At 47.2% G+C, this 27855-nt stretch overlaps 1 protein-coding gene across 2 annotated transcripts in view; it reads right to left on the bottom strand.

Annotated features, from left to right (window-relative positions):
* The window catches only part of DNAI1 (dynein axonemal intermediate chain 1), a 321188-nt gene that overhangs the window by 59444 nt on the left and 233889 nt on the right, over positions 1–27855 (bottom strand). The window contains exons 19-20 of one of the 2 annotated variants that reach the window (XM_030567427.1): positions 23086–23271; positions 5792–6003 (exon numbers count right to left, since the gene is read on the bottom strand). In XM_030567427.1, coding sequence (XP_030423287.1) covers positions 5932–6003; positions 23086–23271 — 258 coding nt within the window. In that variant the 3' untranslated portion in view covers positions 5792–5931. Of the gene's footprint in view, positions 1–5791; positions 6004–23085; positions 23272–27855 lie in introns of those variants that run through there. The other variant, XM_030567426.1, reaches the window with a different exon arrangement.

Below are 27855 nucleotides of genomic sequence, written 5' to 3'. Positions count from 1 at the left end.
TTGGGTGTGCATGCAGATCTGCTGAATCTTTCCCATTTGCCCCTTTGCAGTGAATCACCAAACATCACTCCCACATCCGGCTCCTGGGCCAGGTGCTGCTCTGACTGAAGGATGAGCAGACACGCTTTCAAGGCTGAGCTTCCACGGTAGTTTTCAGCTCAAGTACCCCAATCCCCCTTAAGCTGTGGGAGCTCTCGGCAGCGCGGTTCTTCTCCTTGAACAAGCAGTTTTAATTGAAAAGCGTTAGTCAGCACTGCCTTTCAGGCCCAGGTTCTCCTCCACTATGAACTGTAACTATGAGCCACCCAGGCTGTTATTTAATGAGGCAAAGGATTCTGAATTATTAATCCTCTCCTGCTGGAGGATCTCGCATCTGCCTGTGCCACACAAAAGGAGATCACGGGAGCTTTTCCCTGCTCAACACATTTCTTTAAAACCCCAACAAATGGGCTCTTTGGTGGAGGACGAGGGTTCTGGACCTGTGCAGGGGAGATGCTCAGCACCCTTACACCGAAGGGATTATCTTTTCAAAAGGGGTTTCCAGTGATTCCATTTTGGGGAGCCCAACTTTGGACACTTAGGCAAAAATGTTCCAACTTAGGTGCCTGAAATTAGACCTTGAAATCCAGATTTAGGCAACTAAATGTGGGCAGATTTTCAGAGGTGCTGAGCAGCCCCACGTCCCACTGAAGATCCCTGGGTCTAGCTAAGTTCTAAGCCACCTTTTCCCCTTTTCCCTGACTCTTGGCCCTTTCCACAGCTAAACTCAGAGCAGCCTCTGGCCTGCTCTAAGTTATGCCAGATGGGGCAGCCCCCTAGGAACCATTCCACTTGCTGGGATTGCTGAAGTGCACTGCACTCCAGCTCTACCCCCTCTCACACTCAGCCCAACTCAAAAGGCCCCTACATATGCAGGACGGGAGTGGGTGGCATACAGCTGGCTCCACTTGGGAATTCCCCCTACATAGGAGGACTTTACGGCTGCACTATTTAGGCAGTTCCCTCAGTTCTTTGCATTGCCTGAGCAGCACAGGGGGAATGGAACGAGGGGCCAGAATCTGCAATGGATTTTAATGGGAGTAGAGGGACCTCTGCAACTCACAGGACAGGCCCCTGTGAATGTGGCCCAAGCTGGATGCAAAGCTGTGGGGGTAACATTCATTGCTCTAAGATCAGAAAGAGGAGCTACAGAAGAACGTTTTGGAGTCTGTTGAAGTTTTACCTGAAATTCTCTCAGCAGGTGATGCAGGACGGCAGCCAGCAGCCAGTCACACTGAGACAAATGCTGCTTTATTAGTATAACGGAGTGTACCTCCAGGAAATGCTTTGTATTGCTGAGATGCATTGATCTGGCAGGCTGCTATAGAACTCCAAACTCAACGGGCAGCACCATTCACAGACCCACCTCTAATCTGCTCCAGAGGATAAAAATAATCCTTTTGCATCAGTTCCATCACTGTGATCAGCAAGACATTTTATTCATCTGTGATTCCTTCTCTCGTCTCATTTAAACAATTCCTCATTGAGCCCATCAAATTAATTTGAGCAAAAGACAATTATGTGGACAGCCTGCCAGCACAGGTGTCTTTAACAGTTTTTTCTTTGAGAGGGGACTGGTACATCTCTCTCTCTCTCTCTCACACACACACACACACACACACCCTGTGTGTGTACAATTACAGTATGAAATAAAACTTGGGGACAGACACCTGTCAGGGATGGTCTAGGTTCACAAGAGCTGACTTTCAGCTGTCTCTGGGGTGCTCCACCCCAATCTGCCCCAAGGCCCCACCCTCGCCCTGCCTCTTCCTGCCCCTGCTCAACCCCCCCCCAAGGCTCTGCCCCGCCCCTTCCTGCCCCCACCCTAACCCTCCCTTGAGCATGCCCTGCCATCGCTCTGTCTCTTCTCACCCCCCCTCCTTCCCCTCTCCCCCAGTGCCTCCTGCCCGCTGCTGAACAGCTGATTGGCAGTGGGCATAAGGCACTGGGAGGGAGGGAGAGGTGCTGATCAGCAGGGCCCACCAAACAGCTGTTTGGTGGGTGGCTAATGGATGCTGAGCACCCACTATTTTTTTCTGGCCCTGGGGCACCCACCAAGCCAGTGCCTATGTCTAGGTTTACTTGGTCCTGCCTCAGTATAGGGGATGGACCAGATGACCTCATGAGGTCCCTCCCAGGCCTACATTTCTGATTCTAAGCTGTTCAGGGTCAGGGCTGTCTGCAAATTTAGATGACTACAGGATACAGAAAACATTCAAGGGGAGTCTGGAATAACTGTCCTCTGTGGATACATACGGGGATGTGCAAACAGACACACCGCCACTGGGAAAGGGAGTTACAAATTGCATCTTCTTAAGCCGACCTGGTCTCTTGTACTCCAGAGAGGACCCAGCAGGGAAGGCTGCTGTAATCTCTTGTAGGAGCAAAGTAGGAGTCAAAGGGGCGTGCCAATTCCAAGAATCTCTCTCTGGCTTCCATTGCCAGGGGCCCTCCGCCAAGGTCTACACTAACCGGGGCGTAAGCAGACTCTGGAGTGAATCTACCCAAAGAAAGCAAGATGTGCACAACAGGGATTCATTTTGCAAAAGTTCCAGGCCAGGGAAAGCAGAAAGGCCTGAAGCGTTGCTGGCTGCCCTGCAGAAATAACTTCGCTGCCTCTGCCCTCGCTCCGGAAATCACTGCAGCTTGCTAAGGGCTTAGTGAGGAACAGCAACAATGTGACATTGAAGGTCCTTGCAAATTAAAAGACCAACCAATCGTTTATCTTCCCGGCCTGAGTAATTTCTCTAGAGAAAGTGCCTCCAGCATACAGAATAACCACAGCCTGACCAGAATTAGTTACATTTTTCTAGCTGAGGCATGTAAGCAATGGAAAATGAGGCCAAATCCTGCCCGCATATGGAAATAGCCTGCAGAATATGCCACAAGGGCAGACTCCCGGGTTTATGGCGCATGCTGCCCGCTGGAGCAGTGAGGTCCCATGCAGGATGCAGAGAGAGAGATCTCTAAAATTCAGGGGTCCATCTGGCCGTGGGGCAAATTCCCTGGATTTCTGAGCCTCGGTGCACGGGGCCAGCCCCCATCATGTTCTCCTGACTCCCCCTCCACCCTGGCAGGACACAGCTCTTGCAGAGGGCAGGCACTCAGCAGGGGTTAACAGCACTCAGCCCTGCGTGACTAACCGCTGGGTCTCCACTAGGCAGGGGCATGTGCCCGGGAGAGTGGCTCCTCCACTGGCCCCACCCCTGTACAGACAGCCATTCATCCAGCTTTCAGCCGGACAGTCCTGCTCTTCTAAAGTTTGTCTCCTGTCCGGTGGTGAGACAAAACCGGACGCAGTTCATGCCAGTGGTGGCTGGGTGGTGTGCTCTTCCAAATGGCAACCTTTGTGTGGCGTGACCTCACCTGCATGGTGCCTGCAAGGTAATGTAGGCGGGGGGTAGGGTCACACAGGTAGGGGTAGTCCCACACCATTCCCAGAAGTACCCGAACAGCCGGTGTTCTGGGGGAACCTCCCCTCACCTCATTACCTCAGTCTGTGCTCTCCTCCACCCGCAGGACAGAAGGGGAAGTGTCAGGCCCTGGGTGCTTTGGTTCCCTAGGATTCCCTTCATCACAGCCTCCCTATTTAGGGCCTGATCCTGTAGGAGCTGAGCACCCTCATGTCATACAGAAGTCACACCGAGTTGCGGGAACTCAGGACCTCACACAGTTACTGAGTTCATTGGGAATGGTGAGTACACTGCCTTTGGAAAAGTCAGGCTGTGTATTTGGGAGCCTAAAACTGGTCTTCAAAAGGGATTGTGTTACAAACAGACATATAGGGAGGTGCCATTGACTGAGTGGTCAACCAGCCCAAGCCACATCTCAGCACCATCCTTATTCAGCCAGAGTCCATCATTAAAACACACTTCAGAAGGAAAAAAACAAACCAACCCCACCAAGCAGAGACAACTCCAAGGTGCAGTAATTTCTATTTTGTTAGAAGCCTACACACGTGTTCAGTGCATGTTGATCTGAACTCTGCTACTATATTTCCATTTCTGCTCACTACTCTCAATGATCCAGTGTCAGTTCATGCTGACTTTCCAGTGTGGAATCTAAGCGATCAGCAGAGTGGAACAACTTAAAGCTGGTCATGGCTGTTAACTGTTTGATAAGACTATTACTCTGAGGAAATTAATTATAAAATGGAATTAAAATAGTCTCAATGACAATTAGTTCAACAGTCACATTATAGGCAATTAGCAATGACAGAGAAACGTCAAAAGCAGAGGGGCGGGAAATATCCACAACAGAACTGAAAAGGTTCAGAATTAGAGGGGCATGTTCTCTGTGAGGGAGAGGCTCCAGGTTGTTGCAGATGGGGAAACTGAGGCACAGAGAGGTGGAATGATTTGCCTAAAGTCACCTAACAGGGCAGCGGTGGGAATATAATCCAGGTCTCCTGAGTCCCAATCTAGTTCTCTATGCACTGGGCCACACTGTCTCCCCATGACCGTACCCATAGTTTTTGGAATTAAGAGTAGTCTCATCCCTCAACTAAATAAAATGTATGGATTGAGGGAAGTGGGGTCTCTGAGCTGCAAAGCTTTTCTCCCCCAGGTCAGTAAAGGCCACGAGTCACTGGCCCCTGACAGCTGTTCAATAGCCTATGCAGAGAGAATGGGTAGTCCCAGTGTGGTTCCCCATGGACAGGTCTCCGCATTACCATTGTCACTAACAGATGCTTGTCAATTTCTGCCCAGAGGCCCAGGACTGAATAGCCCCTCCAGAACAGGTTTGATGCACACTGGCAGGGCTGGGTTTTTTTTGACTGCAGTGTAAATATAACCATAAAATATCTGGAGAGTGGCAGTCTCCCAGAAAGAAGCTATCAGCTGAAAAACATGTTTTTATAGAGACAGGAAATCTACCCCATCAATCAAACCCTTTTTGAGCCACTGTGCAGCCTCTCTCAAATTTATACTCTACCCAAGGGATGCTCAACTCATGCATCTTGAATTTCAATACATCCCATCCCGGTTAGTGCAAGAGCGGGGTATCTATGCACATGCATAATAGTACAAACACCCTGCCCTGAAAGCCCACGTATGCCACGTATGGAACGGATAAGCCAATCTAGACTTTAATAAATCATTTTTGCTGGAGAAGAATGATGCAGAAATCCTCATGAGTTAAAATCCCCAGTCCATCTATTCCAGATTCTTGCAGCCTTTATTCACAGGTACAATGGTTTTAAAGTTATGCCACTCATACAGATTTTAGTTTGATGTACATTTTGCAGGTCATTTTCCCCCCTGCTGTTCGTTGCTCAAAGAGCAGAGATTTGTAAGGTTCTTAAGTTTTTCTGGGAATAGTTTCAGTCATGTGGATACGAATGAATCCACAGAAGGCAATGATTATAAACAGGAAAATCAAAGGATGGGAAGACACAGTGCCTATCCTGTACTGTTCCTCTCTTTCAAAATGCTAGTCATTCTCCAGCAGTACCCATTTCTCAACTGCTAACTAGCTTCCTACTGAGTGTCTGGAGAAAGGAAAGAGGCTGGCTTTTGTAAGCCAGACAGATCTGAGATCTGGCTCACATCTATCTAAAAAAAAAGTAGTTTGAAGAAATCCAGCAGGACCTCTTACTGTCTCATATTTCACTTGTGTAAGTACAGGCTTTGAGGACACAGATGGGATGGTGGGGCGGGGGAAGGGGGCAGATGGTGAAATGAGGCTGTATATACAGTTCTGCTGCCTGCAGACAAACAAACAGAGAAGGGCCATTCCAGAGGCAAAACTACCTGTGGTTTGTGAGTGTTTCCCTGGATCAGTTCACCCAGGGCTCCTAAAAAGGGTCATGGATGCCAAGTATCGGTCAAAAGGTGTGTACACAGGCTACCCACAAGGAACTGCCCTGGATGGCTCTGCACAAAGCGCCTCTTACAGCACCAGTTGAAATGCCCAGGATGCTGCGGGGCTGGTTACACTTGCCAACTGCTTTCCCAGCTCAATCTGTTAGTCCAGGAGAAAGAAGTGAAAATGAATCAGACGATGCAAAGCCAAATCCTGGCCCCACTGGAGTCAATGGGAATTTGGCCATTGACTCTAGTGGGATCACGTTTTCACCCATATCTTCTAATCAACACGTTCCAAGGGCCACATTCTGCCCTCAGTTACACCCCTGTAAAACCAGACCACCACCAAGGTCAGCGGGGCTGCTCTGCGTCTGGAGCAGTGTACAGGACAGCAGAGTTCAGTCACTGATTTTTTGTTCATATAAATAAACACAGAAATCTTTTTCTCCCCAACTCTCTTCTCCAAATTCCCTAAAGTCCTTGCATGTATTGATTGCATTTTAAGGTGAAATGGTGTTTTATTTCACAAATCTCTAATTCAGCAACAAGGACAACATTAACAAGTCAAATTTAGCCCTAATGTAACTCTACTGGGCATCAAAGGAACTCAGCATCTCCCAAAGAGCAGCACGCCGCAAGATCGGGCTCATGCTTTGGAAATAATTTATAAGAACTATTGAATTCTCCTAAAATCCAGGGAAAATGGAACCTTTCCCTGCTCAAACCACTGGGGTTTCTATTTCACATACTAAGGCACTTTGTCCAGACCACTGGGAATCTACTTCAGCTTAAAATAACCCACTAATACAGCTGATGCTGTCTCTCTCTTGACAGACCAAAAAAAAAAAGTCAACCAAACTGACACTGGACAACAAAAATAAGGTTTGAGGTGATGTGAGGCCAAGGAAGAAGAAAAAGTAAAGCAAAAAAAAGTTTTCTTCCTCCCTAAGAGCATAGATATTGCTCACTGCACCAACAGAGAGGCCTGCTTCTCCTTTAACTTCAATTGGTGCAAATCAAGGGTAACTTCACTCCAATTATGGCAAAACTGGTGTAAATGAGAGAAGAAGCCGACCTTTCAGATCTATTTTTGGCATGCTTTTAGAGGTTTTGCCTTTCTACTGCATGAAACGTTAGCTCTCTGCTGGCATCTGCCACACAGCAACATTCGATCTGGCGTCTCCTCTAGACATCTTCTATGACTGTCAGCCCTTCACCTTCGATGTTTTTCAGAATATTCATGGTGGGGGAAGGATTCAGTGGGAGCTTAGGCGGGGGGGGGAGGTTAACTGTGAGGGTTTGCATGTGACTGCCTGGTGTGGCGGCAGGGGAGGGGGGTTGTTTCCAGGGTAGCAGGTGGGAGGGGAGGAGTAGGGAGCATGGCAGGAGAGGCAGGGGCCAGGATCAGTATTTATCTTTTGCTTCAATACACCTTGATCCTCCTTCCAACCAAAGTCACTGTGTACTTATGATTCAACAACTCTTCCCACCAAAAAGGTTGACGGAGAAGTGATGATCCTTAGACACTGACAAGTTGTCCCCAAGCCAGACCTGCACGCCACGCTGCTAATGCCTTCATTCACACTAGAATTAGCAGCAGCAGAAAACAGAGACTGGTGGCGTTCCTCTCCTTCTGACAGGAGCTTAAGTCATGCTGCATCAGTAGAGAATGAAAACCACAGGAGCAGACCCAGAACCTTACAGCCAGCCAGGGATACCAGATTGGCCGTATGCTACTTTCACATGGAGAATGGTTATCGAAAGAGAGAGCTGTATGTGTCACCGAGCATAGGAAGCACAATGGTGAGAGAATGACAACAAAGTGGAATCACTCAGCAGCCTTGTGACAGCTTTTATAAAGATGTCCAGGCTCCTCACAAATGAGCAATCTGTACCAAGTATGGCCAGCTTTGGGAGGAAAAGATAGAAGTCATAATTTGGGCACTTTCTTCATCCTCAAAGAAGGCACCAGCAGCATTGTTGGAACTAGCATTTGCACATCCTTCTCTGCAGGTCCTCCTGTGGGTCTCCAAGCCACAAGTTTCCAGCACAGACTAGTCCTTAAACTGCAGATTGCTGGTTTCCAGAATACAGTGGTTGACATCTGTGACTTGTAAATTACAGCTCTGTCTTGCGACATACAAACCTCACCAGGATGGGGATTCAGTTCAGATAAATACCTAAAAGCCCAGAGGATGATCCAGACTACCAACACCTCTTGGAATCCGGAAAAGTGGACTGGAAACCTGATCTCTTGGGAAATTTCTGACATTTCTTCATTCCAGGGCAGCTGTCTTTGGTACGTACAAGTCCCCACATTACCACTGTATCTGAGCGCCTCACAACCTGTAATGTATTTATTCTCACAACAGCCCTGTGAGGTAGGGCTGTGCTATTATCCCCATTTCATGGACAGGGAATGGAGGCATAGAGAGATTAAGTGACTTGCCCAAGGTCACACAGGAAGTCTATAGCGGAGCAGGGAATGGAACCTGGATCTCCTGAGTCTCAGTCTAGCCTCGTAAACATTAGGCCATCTTTCTTCTCTAACAGGAGAGAGACAACAAAAATAAAAACCTTACGGGAGAGGGACCGGGGGACAGACGTGGAAGTCAGCCAAACATTTTCAGACCTCAAAGTAGTGAGCTCACGTTTTAGGTCAGTTTATATTTGATCCAAACCAATTTGTGTCACTACTTATTATAGGCCTGAGCATCTTCTGGGAAAGACAATGCATGATTGAAAGAACACATGACATTTGAAAGGAACATGATGTACCACTGTCCTCTGCTGCTGGAGTTCTTCCAGTCAGCTGCTATAGAGTTCTGTACATTTGGGTCACCAAGCAATCAGTCAGTGCTGAGGAGACGTAAAACTCAGCTCAGCCATGGTCATGCTAGAGAGAAATTACTGTATGGAACTCTTGAGAGAAATAAGAGTCCTGGGTAAAACTAGCAAATACAGAACTCTTGAGCAATCCAGAAAAAAAACAGCTTGAGTGAAACATACTGGAGGAAAACAATGAGAGCAACATAGCTTGATTGATGTTTAAAAGTCAATGTCCACAAAATGCATTTTCACCCAGTTCTACATGGATTGCCAAACAGAGACCCTAGGATGCTGGAGCATCTATCTAATTTATTCCAGGGCCGCCCAGAGAGGGGGGCAAGTGGGGCAATTTGCCCCAGGCCCCGGGTCCTGCAGGGGCCCACAAGAATACAGTATTCTATAGAATTGCAACTTTTTTTTATGGGAGGGGCCCCTGAAATTGCTTTGCCCCAGGCCCCCTGAATCCTCTGGGCGGCCCTGATCTTTTCCACTGCCTTTTGTGCGTGTAGCCAGCCCCAGACAGTAACGGATCGTATCTCAGGTAACAGAGAGCAGTTTTCTCTCTGCTCCTCTGGGCAGCTTTAGCAGCTTCCCAATACCTCATGTGACTCAAGAAAGGGGAAAAGAACAGAAACTATCTATTGGTTCAGAGCTCTGGCAGGTATATGTTCAACTCAGACGACCCTAGATCACTGCAAAATGTATGTGCATCTAAGGCCAGTGGCATGAAAAGTAGTTAAATTTGGGACCACATTTGCAAACTGGATAATTGAATCTGCAAATGAGCCCAGGTACTCAACTACCCAAGCTACATCTGCAACTTTTTCCTATTGGTCTGTATTATCTGCATTGTGGTACCTCTAAGGGCCTCACACCAGGCTCAGAACATCACTGCGCTATGTGCAAACACACATCAAATTCTTACCGTAGCATCAAGGGGCCAGTCATGGACCAGGCCCCCATTGTGCTATGTGCTGGACACACACAGAACAAAGAGACGGTCCCTGCTCCAAGCAGCTGACAATCTAAGTATAAGGCTCTGTCCACACTATAGCCCTCTCCTTCCCGCAGCCCTCCCCTTGCCGACAGCAGCGAGCTCCGGGGGAGGGGCCTCGCTCTCCCCCCGACAGCACACTCAACTCGCACCACTGTCACTGCACATGCTCCTAGACAGGGCCGGCTTTAGCAAGTGCAGGGCCCAATTCGTACTCGGCACTCTGGGTCTTCGGCAGCGGATCCTTCACTCGCTCTGGGTCTTTGGCGGCACTCAAGGGCCTGTCACCGAAATGCTGCCAAAGACACGGAATGAGTGAAGGGCCCGCCGCCGAAATGCTGCCGAAGACACGGAGTGAGTGAAGGGCCCGCCGCCAAAATGCTACCGAAGACCCAGAGCGCTGCCGGGTGAGTAAAAATTAAAAAGGCACTGGCACAGGGCCCGATTCTAGGGAATTGGGGGAATTGGCCTAAAGCTGGCCCTGCTCCTAGAGCCCGTCTCAGGTCCAGGAAGCCCCCCTGTCTCCCCTGTGGTAGGGGCGGGCTTGTGAGGAGGCTGCCATCACATGTGCGCTTCTCCCCCGCTGCTGCCCCTTACTGTAGCCTCACTGTGGGTGGGGGATGAGGCTGCCCCTGCCCAGCATGGGGCAGGAGCGGTGACTGTGGGTGGGGAGCTCCCCTGTGCTGGTGGAGGGTCCTGCCAGAAAAGGGAAGGGTCCATCCATCCAAGGCGGAAGGGCAGGGACACGGTCAGCCTGCCCTGACACAGGGGGAAGGGGGGGAGCTAGGACCCTGCGGTGACAGTTGATGCCAGGAGCCGGCAGAGCAAAGCACAGCACAGAGCTACAGGGGGCAGCCACCTGCTGCCCAGGGCAGGCAGGGATGCTCAGGTGAGGGGGGCAGCAGGCAGGGCCGGGGGAGAGACCCAGCCCCAAACATTGGTTGAGCTGGGCCCCCTGGGCCCTGAATATTGCTGGAGCCCGGGCACCACGGGCCCATATAACTTGCTGCCCCTGTGAGGGGATGGTTTTGCCTCTCTGGCATCCTCACCCGTTCCTACACCAAACACAGCTCAGGCAGCCAAGCTAGCCTGGCCCAATAATGTTGCTGTTAACACAGCAAAGAATCCTGTGGCACCTTATAGACTAAGAGACGTTTTGGAGCATGAGCTTTCGTGGGTGAATACCCGCTTTGTCGGATGCAGCCACTCACTAGCCAGTTGATTAGCTTGTTTCTGTCTCTTCCCTGGGAGGGAAGAATGACTTTTTGTATGTTACAGCATAAAGAATTCCAATGCTGGGAACAGGTGTCCTCCATGAGACCTCAACGCTAGACACATTAACAGTATTGCTGCTCCTTCCTCTCTGTCATCCCTCAAGGCCTGCCCAAAGAATGCAATTTCTGGAGAGGTCAGCAAACACGCTTCGCTGATTATGACTTTCCTTCCTGACTTTCCACTTGCTTTCATTTTAAAATTTTCTTTCTGCTTCTTTTATTTTCTCCAATTTGTCTGACGTGTCAGACAAAGGGCCACTTTAGGAGCTTTATGTATTTTAAAACACTACATTCTTGTGTTTATGGTGACAAAATTCTTTAATTTCTTCATCCACTAGATAGGAAAAGAAGCCAGGAATGTTCACCCAACTGAAACCACATTCTTTCAGCATTTCCCCCAAGCAAAATTCCAACCTCTCTGAGTTTAGGTCAGATTCAGAACCTGGTGAAGTGATTCTTTTCGAAGTACCAGTAAATATGTATGTGTAGCTCAGAGCCCAAAAGCCCAGTATGTCCATGACAACAAACCGCTCTTTACACTTCCTTGATATTTCACTGAGCTCCATGTCGGTGGCCTCCTGAGTCCAGGAAGATTCAATGGGAGTCTTTATTGGGAGGAGGGGCCCACTTCCACAGAGCTCTTTGCAGGATCGGGGCATTGGGCTGTATGATCTGTAAGGGGCTGTGCCCACCCATGTATTTGTACAGCACCGAGCACATTTTAGGAGCTGCTGTAATAGAAATAACATACAGCACATGGTTCACACAATGAAAAACTACTTGTCTAGTTTGCACTGGGGCAGCTAGTCTAATGGAAGATCCTCGAAAGGGCTGAACTTTCATTTTCCACAGCAATTCTCTTTAACATTGTTATGCTAATATTAGATACAGTCCTGCTTCCACTGCTGTCAATGGCAAAGTTGCCTTTGTCTTCAATGCGAAAAGATGTAAAGCATTTAGCCAGAAGATCTGTTGTGCTAAAAATCCGGTAACTATTGGCCTGATCCAAAGCCCACTGAAGTGAAAGACTCCTGATAATGTCAATGGGCTCCAGATCAGGCCTTGAAAGAATGAATCTGAGTGGGAAGGTCTCAGCATACTTAAACTTGGTCATCCAGGAAGATGCAAATATGTAAGTGATGTGAGTGAATCTAAACCAAATTCATTCCTGACATGTACATTAACCCCCACCCCCCCAGTCAGCATGGCTCGCTGCTCTCCAGGGGGAATTAAACAGAGGAATGGCCAGTGGTGGTACCCCAGGGGTTCCAGTACATCTCACAGCCTCTGTAAGCATGCTTGTTCCTTGGCCAGCACTACCCACTTTGTGGCTGCACTGGTGGCCTACTGGCTAGTTATGCTTATCCAAAGGCAAGGAGCAAACAGCTACTTTCAGGCCTGGTCTACACTACGCGTTTAAGCCGAATTCAGCAGCGTTAAACCGATTTAACCCTGCACCCGTCCACACAACGAGGCCCTTTATATCAATATAAAGGGCTCTTTAAACCGGTTTCTGTACTCCTCCTCGATGAGAGGAGTAGCGCTGAAATCGGTATTGCCCTGTCGGATTACGGTTAGTGTGGCCGCAAATCGACAGTATTGGCCTCCGGGCGGTATCCCACAGTGCATCACTGTAACCGCTCTGGACAGCAATCTGAACTCGGATGCACTGGCCAGGTAGACAGGAAAAGTCCCGCGAAATTTTGAATTTCATTTCCTGTTTGGCCAGTGTGGAGCTCTGATCAGCACGGGTGGCGATGCAGTCCCAAATCCAAAAAGAGCTCCAGCATGGGCCGTACGGGAGATACTGGATCTGACCGCTTTATGGGGAGACAAATCTGTTCTATCAGAGCTCTGTTACAGAAGACAAAATCCCAAAGCATTTGAAAAAAATCTCCAGGCTATGATACAGAGTCCACAGCACAGTGCTGTGTGACAAGCGTAAAGGAAAGCCAAAGAATCAAATGGACGCTCATGGAGGGAGGGAGGGGGTACCAAGGATGCCAGCTATCCCACAGTCCCCGCAGTCTCCAAAAAGCATTTGCATTCTTGGCTGAGCTCCCAATGCCTGTAGGGTCAAACACATTGTCCAGGGTGGTTCAGGGTATATCTCGTCAATTTACCCAGTCCCACCCCCCCGTGAAAGAAAAGGGGGAAAAAAATCATTTCTTGACTTTTTTCAGTGTCACTGTATGTCTACTGCATGCTGCTGGTAGACGAGGTGCTGTGGCACTGAACAGCAGCATCCTCTCCCCTCCCTTCCCCGGTGGCAGATGGTACAGTGCAGAAGGACTGGTAGCCGTCCTTGTCATCATCCCATGAGTGCTCCTGGCTGGCCTCAGATGAGGTCGGCCGGGGGTGCCTGAGTAAATATAGGAATGACTCCAGCTCATTCCTGGCAGATGGTACAGAACGGCTGATAACCGTCTTCACCATAGCAACTGGGGGCTGAGCTGGATCAGCCCCCCCCCATGTCTAAAGAAAAGATTCTGTACTGCCTGGACTATCATAGCAGCGGGATGCTGGGCTCCTCTCCCCTGCACCGTTTAATGTCCTGCCTGGGCTATCATAGCAGCTGAAGGCTGCCTCCCCCTCATTTTATCTCACTAAAAAGTCAGTATTTCTTATTCCTGCATTTTTTATTACTTCATCACACAAATGAGGGGACACTACCACAGTAGCCCAGGAGGGTTGGGGGAAGAGGGAAGCAACGGGTGGGGTTGTTGCAGGGGCACCCCCTAGAATTGCATGCAGCTCATCATTTCTGCGAGATCTGACATGGAGCAGCTGTGCTCTCTGGTTCTCTAGTACACTTGCCCCATATTCTAGGCAGGACTGACTCTATTTTTAGATACAACATAAAGGAGGGAATGACCCGGGGAGTCATTCCCATTTTTGTCTTTGTGTCCCCGGCCGACCTCAGCGAAGGTCAGCCAGGAGCACCCATGACAGCAGCAGACAGTACAGAACGACTGATAACCGTCATCTCATCGCCAATTTACAATGGCATGGCAGATGGTACAGAACAACTGATAACCGTCTCTGCTATCTTGCAAAGGCAAATGAATGCTGCTGTGTTGCGCTGCAGTATCGCCTCTGTCAGCGGCATCCAGTACTCATACGGTGACAGTGACAAAAGGCAAAATGGGCTCCATGGTTGCCATGCCATGGCGTCTGCCAGGGCAATCCAGGGAAACAGGGCGTGAAATGATTGTCTGCCGTTGCTTTCACGGAGGAAGGATTGAGTGAAGACATTTACCCAGAATCACCCGCGACACTTTTGCACATCATGCATTGGGATCTCAACCCAGAATTCCAATGGGCAGGGGAGACTGTGGGAAGTATGGGATAGCTACGGGATAGCTACCCACAGCGCAACGCTCCAGAAAATCGATGCTAGCCTCGGTACATGGATGCACACCACCGAATTAATGTGCTAAGTGTGGCCGCGTGCACTCGATTTTATACAATCTGTTTTACAAAACCGGTTTACGTAAAATCAGAATAATCCCATAGTGTAGACATACCCTCAGTCTGACATACCTACAATTTAGGTTAAGAAAATAAATGCAGAGAACAATAGTAGAATCACAAAAGTGTAGGACTTGAAGGGACCTTGACAGGTCATCCAGTTTAGCCCTCAGCCCTCAAGACAGGACTAAACCATCCCTGAAATGTGTTTGTCTAGCCTGCTTTTAAAAATCTCCAATGATGGAGATTCCGCAACCTCCCTGGGCAATTTATTCCAGTCCACCCTGACAGTTAGGAAAGGTTTCCTAATATCCAACCTAAACTGCCCTTGCTGCAATTTAAACCCATTGCTTCTGGTCCTATCCTCAGAGGTTAGACAGAACAATTTTTCTCCCTCCTCCTTGTAACAATCTTTTATGTATTTGAAAACTGTTATCGTGCCCTCTCAGTCTTCCCTTTTGCGCACTAAACAAACCCATTTTTTTCAATCTTCCCTCGCAGGTCATGTTTTCTAGACCTCTCATCATTTTTCTTGTTCTTCTCTGGACTTTCTCCAATTTGTCCTCATCTTTCCTGAAATGGGGGGCCCAGAACTGCACACAATACTCTAGCTGAGGTCTAATCAGCGTGGAGTAGAGTGGAAGAATTACTTCTCGGGTCTTGCTTACAACACTCCTGCTAATACATCTCAGAGTTACACTGTTGACTCATATTTAGCTTGTGATCCACCATGACCCCTAGATCCACTTCCGCAGTGCTCCTTCCTAGGCAGCCATTACCCATTTTGTATGTGTGCAATTGATAGTTCCTTCCTAAGTGGCGTATTTTGAATTTGTCCTTAGTTTGTTCAGATCATTTTGAATTTTAAGCCTATTCTCCAAAGCACTTGCAACCTCACCCCCCCACAAGCTACGTATCATCTACCAACTTTATAAGTATACTCTCTATGCCATTATCTAAATCATTTATAAAGATATTGAACAGAACCTGTTACAGGACCAGTCCCTGCAGGACCCCACTTGTCATGCCCTTCCAGCTTGACTGTGAACCACTGATAACTGCTCTCTGGGAACCAACCAGTTATGCACCCACTTTATAGTAGCTCCATCTAGGTTGTATTTCCCTAGTTTGTTTATGAGATAGTCATGCAAAACAGTATCAAAAGCCTTAGTAAAGTCAAGATACGCCACATATATCGCTTCCCCCCATCCACAAGGCTTGTTACTCTGTCAAAGAAAGCTATCCTGTTGGTTTGACATGATTTGTTCTTCACAAATCCATGTTGACTGTTACTTATCACCTTATCTTCAAGATGTCTGCAAACTGATCATGTGATTATTTGCTGCATTATCTTTCCCGGTACTGAAGTTAAATCAACTGGTTTGTAATTCCCCAGTTGTCTTTATTCCCCTTTTATAGCTGGGCACTACATTTGCCCTCTCCCATCCCTGTGGAATCTCTCCTGTCTTACATGAGTTTTCTAAGACAATCGCTAATAGCTCAGATATCTCCTCAGTCAGCTCCTTGAGTATTCTAGGATGTATTTCATCAGGCCCAGCCGACCTGAAGACCTCAAACATTTATCTAAGTAATTTTAACTTGTTCTTTCCCTTTTTTCGCCTCAGATCCTACCTCATTTTCACTCGTGTTCGCAATGTTAGACGTCTAATCACTACCAATCTTTTTGGTGAAAACTGAAACAAAAAAGGCATTTAGGACTTCTGCCATTTCCACATTTTCTGTTATTGTCTTTCTCCTCTCATTGAGTAATAGGCCTACCCTGTCCTTGGTCTTTCTTTTGCTTCTAATGTATTTGTAGACTGTTTTCTTGTTACCCAACAAAAACAAACAAAAGGAAGAATTTTTTCACACAATGCACAGTCAAGCTGTGGAACTCGTTGCCAGAGGATTTCGTTAAGGGCAAGACTATAATGGGGTTCAAAAACGAACTAGATAAATTCATGGAGGATAGGTCCATCAAGGGCTATTAGCCAGGGTGGGCAGGGATGGTGTCTTTAGCCTCTGTTTGCCAGAAGCTGGAAATGGGCGACAGGGGATGGATCACTTGATGATTCCCTGTTCTGTTCACTCCCTCTGGGGCACCTGGCATTGGCCACTGTTGGAAGACAGGATACTGGGCTAGATGGACCTTTGGTTTGACCCAGTGTGGCTGTTCTTATGTTATGTACCCTTTATCTCTCTAGCTAATTTAATCTCATTTTTTTGCCTTTGCCTTTCTTATTTTATCTCTACATGCTTGTGCTTTTATATTCATCATTCGTAATTAGACTTAGTTTCCTTTTTTGGTAGGATTCTTTTTTGATTTTCAGATAATCAAAGATGATCATCAAGTTAAGCCAGAGTGGTCTCCCCGGGAGAGCATGCAGCGTGCGCATCCCCTGGAACAGTCTGCACTGAATGCAAAATGGCCTCCTGGCCCTGCAGACAGTACAATCCTTAGCAAATTACGGTGCAGTACACAGAAAATAAACAGATTCAGTACACAGAAAATGAACAGAGCTAAGCCATATGGACAAGTCCTACAGATTTTAACAGAAAATGGTAAACCATATCATTTAACCATCTTGCGGAATGGACTAGACAATTATATCCTGCTATATATAGCTCAAAATCCTATATGAAGAATATAATTTTTATTAAATTCCATCAGTTTTGAAAGTATCTCCTACAGGACTTCACTATATTTCTACCAAACTCTCTTGGTTTCATCTCTATTTAGTTCTAGAGGGCTTTTCCACGCATGAAATACATCCCAGTGCCTCTTACTACAGACGCTGGGTGAATTGGCGTAGTGATTTTTCTAGCACACTGGATACCAGGGGCCATGCAGGCCTTTCCATACCATGGCATCCTTCATTTACACCATATGGCAAATTAAATGCTTCATGTTATAGAAGCCTGGGTACAATTTTCAAATACATCCAGGTGATTTAGGAGCTTAGGTCTAATTGAAAATCTATGAGACTTGGGCTCCTAAGTCTCTTGGATATTTTTTCAAATGGTACCCAAGTCTCATGAAAGTCACTTGTGAAAATGGGATTTAGGAGCTTTTGAAAATTTCACCCCATTGCTTACTTGTTCTGCAAAGTGCTAATAAATGGAGCTGTACTAATGTTATTGAGAGCAAAATACGGGGCAATAAATAATATTTCTCCCTGGAGGATCTCGAAGTGTTTTTCACACATGAATTAAGCTGCACACTGCTCCTGTATGTTAGTTTAAAGATAGGGAAGCCAGCAACATGAGCTTGAGTGACTCAAAGACACACAGGGAGTCAATCACAGAGCTGGGAAAAGAACCCAGGAGTCCTGACTCCTTGTCCCCTGCTCTCGTTTTAATTATTAGACAAACTGGATTAAATTCAGCACTGATGTAACACCACTGACTTCATTGAAGCTGGGCTTAATTTTGCTCTGTGTCACCCCGCTGTCTCCATCCTGTAAATCCAACTATACTATACGGCTAAAAAATCTCCCAAAACATACAAGCCCTGCCTGGAGAACAGACAGCAATGAGCCTATTTTTAGAGAAAAACAGAGATTTTGGAATGGAATATTAAGAGTTATCTGTAAAAAGAAATGGTTAGGCTGCCAATCATATCTATCAGGAGCACATGTCCCAGCTGTGTGGGAATCATAGAATCACAGGACGGGAAGAGACCTCGAGAGGTCATCTAGTCCAGTCCCCTGCACTCACGGCAGGACTAAATATTATCTAGACCAGCCCTGGCAGGTGTTTGTTCAACTTGCTCTTAAAAATCCCCAATGATGGAGATTCCACAACCTCCCTGGGCAATTTATTCCAGTGCTTAACCACGTTGACAGTTAGGAAGTTTTTCCTAATGTCCAACCTAAACCGCCTTTGCTGCAAGTTAAGCCCATTGCGTCTTGATCTATCCTCGGAGGTTAAGGAGAACAATTTTTCTCCTTCCTCCTTGTAACAACCTTTTATGTAGTTGAAAAGTGGTATCATGGCCCCTTCTCAATCTTCTCTTCTCCAGACTAAACAAATCCAAATTTTTCAGACTTCCCTCAGAGGTCATGTTTTCTAGACCTTTCATCATTTTTGTTGCTCTTCTAAATAGAAACATCAGCGCAAACCCCCTTTTGCCACCTTGCATGTGCACACAAAGACCAACGAGAGGGAGAGGGTCACCAGCATATGCACAGGAGAGCCAAAGCCAGTCGTTTCTGACAGAACAGAACAGGAAGACAAGAAACAATATCAAAATGCACGCGCTGATTTCTAGGTGAACAGATGGAAGGTCAGTGAGGCAGCCATGCCAATGCAGAAACTACAGGATGCTTTCAAAATGCAGTTACTACACGAGATGCTGGCCTCATTTGTAAATAAGTTTCAAGTAGTTTTTTCAATGGGGTTTTGAGGTAGTCATGTGCAGGGAGTGTCTGAATTAGGAGAATAAACTGAATTCAACAGAAGGACCAGAAACCAGGCACAGAGCAAGGCACTGGACTGGCAAGAAGATGGACTAGAGGCTACAGCAGATGTTTGAGGGTCAGGATTCCTCGGTTCATTTTATGGCTCTTAGCACTCTTAAAAGACCTGTTGTGATAGCAGAGATCTGCCTCAGTTGTATGCTCAATGTGCGTAAGGGTTCATAAAATGTCACAATAATCTGTAACCATGAATGTTATTAGCAAAAAGTACAAATGGGAGACAGAAGGACTGAATGGACAAAAACCTACTGATATAACTCAAGGCGCACGTTAAGATCATGTCTTGTAAACAAAGAATGTGTTTTGTCTTCTAGGAAATGGTATCAGACTACAACAGCAGCACAACCCAACAACCTGGGCTCCAGACTCTTTTCAGCTAAGCGTTTCCCTAAACAGGACAGCTATTCCCATCTCTAATACAATCAACGAGACTGGCAGACAGGCAGTTTTCCTCATTCCCTCTTCCTTTACCTACAGAGTTTTTATAAGAGCTGTTGTTAAAATAAAAGCCTTACTTAATATTTTACATTTCAAATGCTTCAGCTGTTTTCCCTTCTTTTCCTGTATTTTTAAGAAAAGATTAAAAAGATCTTTAATGGTGTGTTTCCCATGGGACACAACATAACACAAGAACTAGGGGTGCCCCAGTGAAATTAATTAGGCAGCAGCTTTCCAACAAACAAAAGGAAGTATTTCTTCACACAATGCACAGTCAACCCGCTGAACCTGTTGCCTGGGGATGCTGTGAAGGTCAAAACTATAACTTGGTTCAACAAAGAACTAGGTAAGTTCCTGGAGGATAGGCCCATCGATGGCTATTAGCCAGGATGGGCAGGGTTGCAACCCCATGCCCTGACTGCCAGAAGCTGAGAGTGGATGACAGGGAATGAATCACTTGATAATTGTCCTGTGCTGTTCATTCTCTCTGAAGAATCTGGCACCGGCCACTGTCGGCAGACAGGACACTGGGCTAGATGGACCACTGGTCTGACCCAGTGTGGCCATTCTAATGTTTTTATGACTAAGCAGGTTGAGATCTCTGCATTCCAATTGTTGAACCCTGTTTAACTGTTTCATGCTGTGCAGTGCCACATTAACACTTTTTACTCTCTAGGCCTGTTTATTTCATCAAAATTAACCCAACAGATCATTCACCTATAAATCTACAAACACTTTGCTACTATTAATTAATGATACTTCTTACGGCTCCTGTGTGAGAGGACATTTTTTGCCCATTTTACAGCCCTGAGCCCCCTCCTACACCAAAACTCCCTCCCAGAGATGGCACTCCAACCCCCTGCCCCAGCCCTGAGCCCCCTCCTGCACCCAAACTCCCTCCCAGAGCCTCCATCCTGACCCCCAGCCCTGAGCCCCTTCCTGCACCCAAACTCCCTCCCAGAGCTGGCACCCTGCACCCCCCATACACACCCTGACCCCCTGTCCCAGCCCAGAGCCCCCTCCTGCACCCAAACTCCCTCCAGGAGCTGGCACCCTGCACCCCCCACACACACCCCGACCCCCTTCCCTGAGCCCCCTCCTGCACCCTGAACTCCTCATTTGTGACCCCACCTTGGAGCCCGAACCCCCAGCCCAGAACCCATATCCCCTCCCACACCCCAACCTCCTGCCTCAGTCCAAAGCCCCTCCTCCACTCCGAACCCCTCGGCTCCACCCCACAGCCTAAAGCCCCCTGCTGCACACCAAACCCCACACGCCCAGCCCCACCCCAGAGCCTGCAGCCCAATCCCCTGCCCTAGCTCAGAGCCCCCTCCCTCACTCTGAACCCCTCATTTCTGGGCTACCCCATAGCCTGTACCCCCCAACCAGAGCCCTCACCTGCTCCTGCACACCAAACTCCTGCCCCAGCCGAGTGAAAATGAGTGAGGGAATGATGGTGGGGGAGGGCGAGCAACAGAGGGAGGGGGAATGAAGTGCGGGGGGCTCAGAGAAGGGGCAGGACAAAGGTTTCGGTTTTGTGCAATTAGAAAGTTGGTAACCCTAATCTGCAGTAGACACTGAGTGTCATTAGTGATTTTATCCTTTTAAATTAAGAACTGGCTTTAGACAGAGGACGTGATCAGCTATTGTACTTGCCTGTAAATCATGCCTGATAAATCTCTTTCCTCTTCATATTTAGAGAAACATTTCATTCAGTGTTAAATGTCCCTTCAAATCTAACAGGCCCAGTAAAGTGGCAGACAGATAGCTTAATAACATCACAGCTTATAAAAAGGAGTCCATTGCTTATGTCCTATTTCAGACTGCCTGAAAAATGGTGCTTGTCATTCCTCAGTCAGCGGTAACTGGCCATGAAATGCCACACAATCAGATTCTGCAAATGACAAACACTCAGATTTTGCAAAAGCTGATTTGGAACAAGAGAAGCAAGAAAGAAGGCAGATTTCAAAAGGCCATTTTAGATATTAATACCTGCACACAAGGACGCTGCTAGTTGCTAGCACAATCAGGCATTCGATTTCATTCCAAATTGTGCCGTAGTGTTGCTGTGCGCTGCTAAATGTCTGCCACATTTAACCCCTGAGTTGGCTGCATTGCAGTGGTATGCAAAGCAATTAAATGATTAATTTGTGCATGTGCGGACACATGCTGTTTGCTGCGTGGCCTCTGCTTGAGGGATTTCCACTAACCCACACTGCTGATGGACTGGTGGAATTTTACAACAATCTCAGAGACAATAGAAACAACGGTTTACAAATGAAGAACTAACAAATCAGCAAAGGAGGAGCCGAGGTAAAAAACTTGCTGTGAACGAGGGCTCAGAGTCTCAAAGATATTTAGATGCCTAACTCCTGGAGAAGGCAGTGGGAGTTAGGTGTCAAATACCTTTGAGGATCTGGGCCCAGATGAATTGCAGCTCACAGATGTTATGTTCTGGGGTTGTGGTTTGTCTCTCTCCGTGGTAGCATCACATATATTAGAGACACAGACACGGGGTAATGTTTACTACCAGCAGGACTGCTATTCTGCTATTTTTCTTGATGTTATGTTAGTATAGGAAGAGATTCTGATCTAATTTACACCAGTGTCCAGTGAAGTCCAGTAAAGTCAATCAAATTTATGCTCGTGAGATCAGGATGTGCCACAGACTGTCATTAGTACAATCTGTTAGTAAAATACATAAAGCCCTTTGGGACCCATATGGAAGAAAGGTGCTTTATAAATGTAAAACCATCGTCATTAAACAAGATTGCTTTCTTGAGTCTGTTTTGCAAAACCTGAGACTATGGGGAAAAACCTCCATTAAAAGAGAGACAATAGGGTTCTAGCATTGTACGGGGTTGACAGAGAAGGACTCTGCTGTATAAGACAGCCCAGGACCTGACTGGATGGATTACACACCTGGAGCCCAGGGATTTATTCTAATATGAGTTGGCAGTGTTTGCCTGCTGGACCCTGCACTATTGGCTGGTGTTGATCCAGCTGAGAAAGAGTTACTTGGGTTTTACTGGCTCATGGAGGCAGGTACTTTGTTGCCTCATCTGGATATAAGTGAGGTGGAATGGCTCTCCGGAGAGAGAGGACATAAGATTTGGGCTGTGCAGTCCTCTGGGAGGATCCCTGGGAGCAGCCATGCCTAGGCAGGATTTTATTTAGTCTCAGTTTGAGTTTTTGTGAATAAAACCAAAACCTCAGGAAGAAGATTGGTTTTGATGTGCTATGCATGTACGTGGCCTGTGTTTGGAGCACAGTGAGGAAATCACCTGCTCACATGAGATTATTTCCTTGTAAAATGAAGCCTCCTTCCAACTGTCATAAAGGGATTTGAACTCTCTTCCCCCTACAGTAACAGAGAGTAGGGACTCGACTCCCCAACCATCATTAGTTAATACTTAGCACATATATAGCATGGGAAATCTGTAGATCTCAAAGAGTTGTGCAAGAGAGGCTCAGTAACATTATCCCCATTTTACAGATGGGGAAGTTGAGGTGCAGAGAGAGGAAGTGACCTGCATGAGGACAGTGGTGTAGTGGGAAAAAAATAAGTGGGTAAACGAACCTAACCTAAATGCCATACTCCACAACCAAGAAATCTCCATTTATCAGAGATATACCATACTGCTTATCGCCACACAGCAAGGCAGTGTCAGATCTAGGACTAGACCCTATGTCTCCTGTGTCCTATGCACTGCGACATGGTGCTTTACATTTACAGGAATTAACCGCTTGCTTACCTTAGGCATCTTGCGTAGGTTGGGGGAGAGTTTCAGGCAGGTGACGTGGCCTCGGTCATCTCCGATAATGATAATGGGGTAGATGGGGTTAAACTGGACATGGGTGATTTTGTTTTTCTTCTTGGCCACAACAGGCTGGCTGCAGATAGCTTCGTATTTATTAATGCTCAGATCAAACACATGGGCCTGGGGAACAAAGGCAGCAAACACAAAAGGGATTAATTAAGCAAGAACATCCATTCTGCAAAAAACAACACGCAGAGAATCACAGAAAGACAAAGGATCTATTAGGTCCCATCTAAATCCGTCTGCTGGGGCCGAGGGTAGAATTGCTTCCTACAGTCCATTTAAAACAGGGCAAGGCCCTGGAGAATAACTTGTGCGTAGGAGCTCGGATCACTTTCTTTGGCAGACAGACCACAGATGGGGTCCTTCCCTGGAGTCCAAGGCAAAGCTCCAACTGATTTGAACGTGAGTAAGCCTGGACCTTTCACTACCAGCCTCATGGGCCTTTAATCCCCAGCTCAAATATTTGAAGTAACAAGGCAATCAGATTCTAACACAAGATCAGTACGCAGAGTGATGCACAAGCCCCGGAATGTTTTCCAATACGCTGATTATCTTTTACTGCAGTGCTTTCCAATATTTAGGGCCTTAATAACACAATAAAAAGAGATGAAACACTAATTAATAGGAAAATTATGTGAACAAGCACAGTATACTAATGAATATTTCATTGGAACTATAACTGAAATACACAATATAAAACTGTTCAAGCCCAAACCCCTAGCAGGAACTCTGTTGCTTTAGACATCACCAAACCTGCACCATTCTTAGATATTATTTGGATCGTGGTAGGGCCTAGCTGCTCCAGTCATGGACCAGGTCCCATTGTGCTTGACGCTGAACCAACACTGAACAAAATTAGTGGGTACTTAGCATCCACCCTTGTTGTGACTACCAACCTACTCCAGACAGTATAAATAGCCCGTTCCAGCATTTGCACCCTGCCTTAGCACATGGTTCTCTGTATCTGAAACCCTCGTATAATGCTCCTGTTGCACTTGTTCCTCTCAGATGGCGTACAAGAGAGCGTCCTCCCAGTGTGCTGCTCGCTAGCCTCAGGCCGACACCAAAGTTCCTGTGGACCTCTGGTGTGAGGCCAGCAAGACCTATGATTTGGGGTCCTGGATCCAAAATCCAAAGTCTTATAATGTTATTTCCATGAAGCTAGCTGGAGAAGGGATCCACTGCACTGCACCTCAGTGATGGGAGATGAGATCCCTGAACAGCCTGTGCTACTATCCGAAGGACAAGAACTCCCCGTCAGGTAACTCCCCTAGAAAGTTTCTCTTCCATGAAGAGCTGAACCAGGTGCCCAGCAGTGCACCAAGCATGGAGCTGGGTGATGTGTGTAGTGACTAAGCACTGAGGACCTGGAAGATGAGCTGAAGCCAGGACTGGCCCTGGCTATAGTGATCTCAGCTGAAGGAGGAACAGAAGCTCACCTTGTCCAGGACTCCCAGGGCCCACTTGGAGAGGAGCTGGAGAAACAGATCCGGGGAGATGTGCCAGAGGAACCAGTGTTGCCTGAGCTGATCAAGTAGCATCCTGCCATTATTGTTATAATTAGTGAGAATCTGACAACACAAGGGGCCATTGTTGCCTTTTAGGACCAACTTCTATTACTGCAGTGCAGGCTTTTTATGCAGTGCCTCCTGTAGCCTCACTTTAAGGTGGCAGAACCACTAATTTCCTCCCCCCAACACACTTTCCCAGCCATGTTGGAACAGATTATGGGTATGTTTGTGTCACACTGTGAACACCATTTTGTGACTGTCACCTTCACTTTATAGTGTAACACTTCCATCCTGAGTTAAGTCATCCAGGTGGTGTTGAAAGTTAGACTTTGTCTACACTAGCACTTTTGTTGGTAAAGTTTTTGTCGGTCCAGGGTATGAAAAAAACCATACCCCTGACCAACCTATGTTTCACCGACAAAAGCACCAGTGTGAACAGACAACATAGCGCCACTGGTTGGCAGTGATCTAATTATGATGGCAGGAGAACTCTCTCCTTTTGGCACAGAGCAGCTACACAGGAGAACTGTGCCGCTGTAAGGCCTGTAGTGTAGACAAGGCTTTAGTCTCATCTTGACAAGGGCAGTCTACAGTGGACACTCTGAGCTGGTGCTTGAGGGTGGAACGTCACAAAGGGGCTAAGAATGAGAGAACTTTCAAGGGCCATCAATGCCGAATGACTCTTCCCTACTGGAACAATGAGTTTTCTACCAGCAGGGCCTTTGTCTTTGAAAGGACTTTACACAGAAACCTGTCTGGGAGTAGAGGCTAGAACCCCCCTGGTCTAAGAACTTGGGAGGAGAACTGCAGTTTCTCTGCCTGACCACCTGTCCAAAAAAGGAGGCTTTCCTTCAGCAGGCTGCTTCTCTGAGCAAGGGGCTATTCCAACACAACTTGTAAGCAGAAATTTCTGAGGAGAGCGAAAGCAAGAGAGATTCTGCCTGGCCTATAGATGCCGACAAAACCTCAGGACTCCCGAGATGATCACACCAGAGGGGTTGCAGTCAGGACTCTTTAATGTTTTCCATAGGTCTGAAACTCTTGTGATTTAAGAGTAAAGTGTCTGCTTCTGGACTGATATAGCCTGTCTTAAATGCAGATCCTGGCATTGAAGGCTGGGGCTAGCTCCTCTGACAGTTCCAGGAAGTTGGCCTTTCTCAGGCAAAAGTTCTGGACTCACTGCTTGTCTTTCCTCATCTGTCCCACCACTCAGTGCTAATGGCTCCAGAACTGCCAGCCAGGATAGGAGATTCCTCAGCTATGAAAATCCGCATGAGCTGTCTCCACTCCTCCATCCCGATGCAGACTCTGTGATCTCCTTAGCAAAGCAAATTGCTGCCCAAAAGGCCTTCCTCCATATCTCGGACCCCATATCTCCCTCCTGTTCCCAAAATGAGAACTCCACTACGATTGATGTTTGCTACAGGTCATTATTGTGAGTGAGCTCCGTGCCTTTATGCCAGAACACAGACATAAAACTGTGGTGCAGGGTAAGGAGTTGACAGGCTAACGCCACTGTCATAACATTTTTCCCAATTTGGACCTTAGTGTCCAAAATATGGGTGTTAGCATGAAAACCTCCAAGCTTAGTTACCAGCTTGGACCTGGTAAAGCTGCCACCACCCAAAAAATTAGAGTGTTTTGGGGCACTCTGGTCCCCCCAAAAACCTTCCCTGGGGACCCCAAAAACCCAAATTCCTTGAGTCTTACAACAAAGGGGAATAAACCATTTTCCCCCCCCTTCTCCCTTCCAGGTGTTTCCTCCCTGGGTTCCTGGAGAGATGATTCACAGAGCTTGCTTCTGTGTATCTAAACAGAGGGACTCCACCCTCCCCGTTTCCAGTCCTGGAAACACAAGCACTTCCCTCTTCACCCAGAGGGTATGCAAAGTCAGGCTTAGTAAATCTAACACAAAGAGATTTCCCCCCCCGACTTCTTCCCCCCACCAATTCCCTGGTGAGCTGCAGACTCAATTCCCTGGAGTCCCCACTAAAGAAAAAACTCCAAGAAGTCTTAAAAAGAAGGCTTTATATAAAAAAGAAAGAAAAGGACATAAAAATGGTCTCTCTGTATTAAGATGACAAATACAGGGTCATTTGCTTAAGAAAAAAATGAATAAACAGCCTTATCCAAAAAGAATACAATTTAACACATTCCAGCAACTACATACATGTAAATACAAAAAATAAACAATATAAACCTTATTGCCTTACTATTTTTGTACTTACAACTTGGAAACAGAAGATTAGAAAGTTGGAGATAGAAAGATCACTCTCAGAGCCGAGAGGGTCAGACCCAAGACAAAGAACAAAGAACTCACACACAAACTTCCCTCCCCCCAGATTTGAAAAAGTCTTGTTTCCTGATTGGTCCTCTGGTCAGGTGTTTCAGGTTACTCCTTTCCAGGTGAAAGAGACATTAACCCTTAGCTATCTGTTTATGACAGCCACTTCTGCCCTCATGCCCAGAAAGGACAGATAACTTCCCCGGCAATAACCAGGGATGGATTTCACAGAGCAGCTTCCACTAGTGCAGTGCTCAGTACCAAGGGATGTGCCCGCAGAAAGCCTAGAGCCCCTGCACATGCAGTAACTCAAGTCTGGTTTGAGTTACCCTGCACCATATGGAGACTCTCACTTGAGCGAGCCTTGGATCCAGTGGAGACACTCATGTGTAGTAACTCAACTCCCCAGTGAAGACATACCCAATGAGAGACAGCCACTGCCCCAAAGAGCTTACAATCGAAATAGACTGGAGAGACAAAGGGTGGGAGGAAGAATGTACTATTTGTCCACTTTATAGATCCATAGATTCCAAGGCAAGGAGGGACCGTTGTGATCATCTAGTCCAGGGGTGGCCAAACTGCAGCTTGCGAGCCACAAGCGGCTCTTTTACAGTTAAAGTGTGCCTCATAGAGTTCCCCCAAATCCCCCCCATTCTCTGCCTATCAGACTGGTGCGGGGTAGGAAGCTCAGGGCTTCTGCCCTGCAGTGGGGTGGTGGGGCTAGGGGCTTCTGCCCAGCAGGGAAGGGGGTCTCAAGGCTTCAGCCCTGCAGGGAGTGCCTCTGGAGTTCGGGGCTTCAGCAGTAGTGGGGCAGATGCCTCCCACATGGGGCAGAAGCCCTGAGCCCCAGCTGGCACACCTGGCTCTCGAACTTTTGAAGTTTATTCTATGCAGCTTGGAGGGTCA

Source organism: Gopherus evgoodei, chromosome 6 (genome assembly GCF_007399415.2).
Source record: "Gopherus evgoodei ecotype Sinaloan lineage chromosome 6, rGopEvg1_v1.p, whole genome shotgun sequence".
NCBI classification, from domain to species: domain Eukaryota; kingdom Metazoa; phylum Chordata; order Testudines; family Testudinidae; genus Gopherus; species Gopherus evgoodei.
This window is presented reverse-complemented; position numbering and strand designations above follow the sequence as displayed.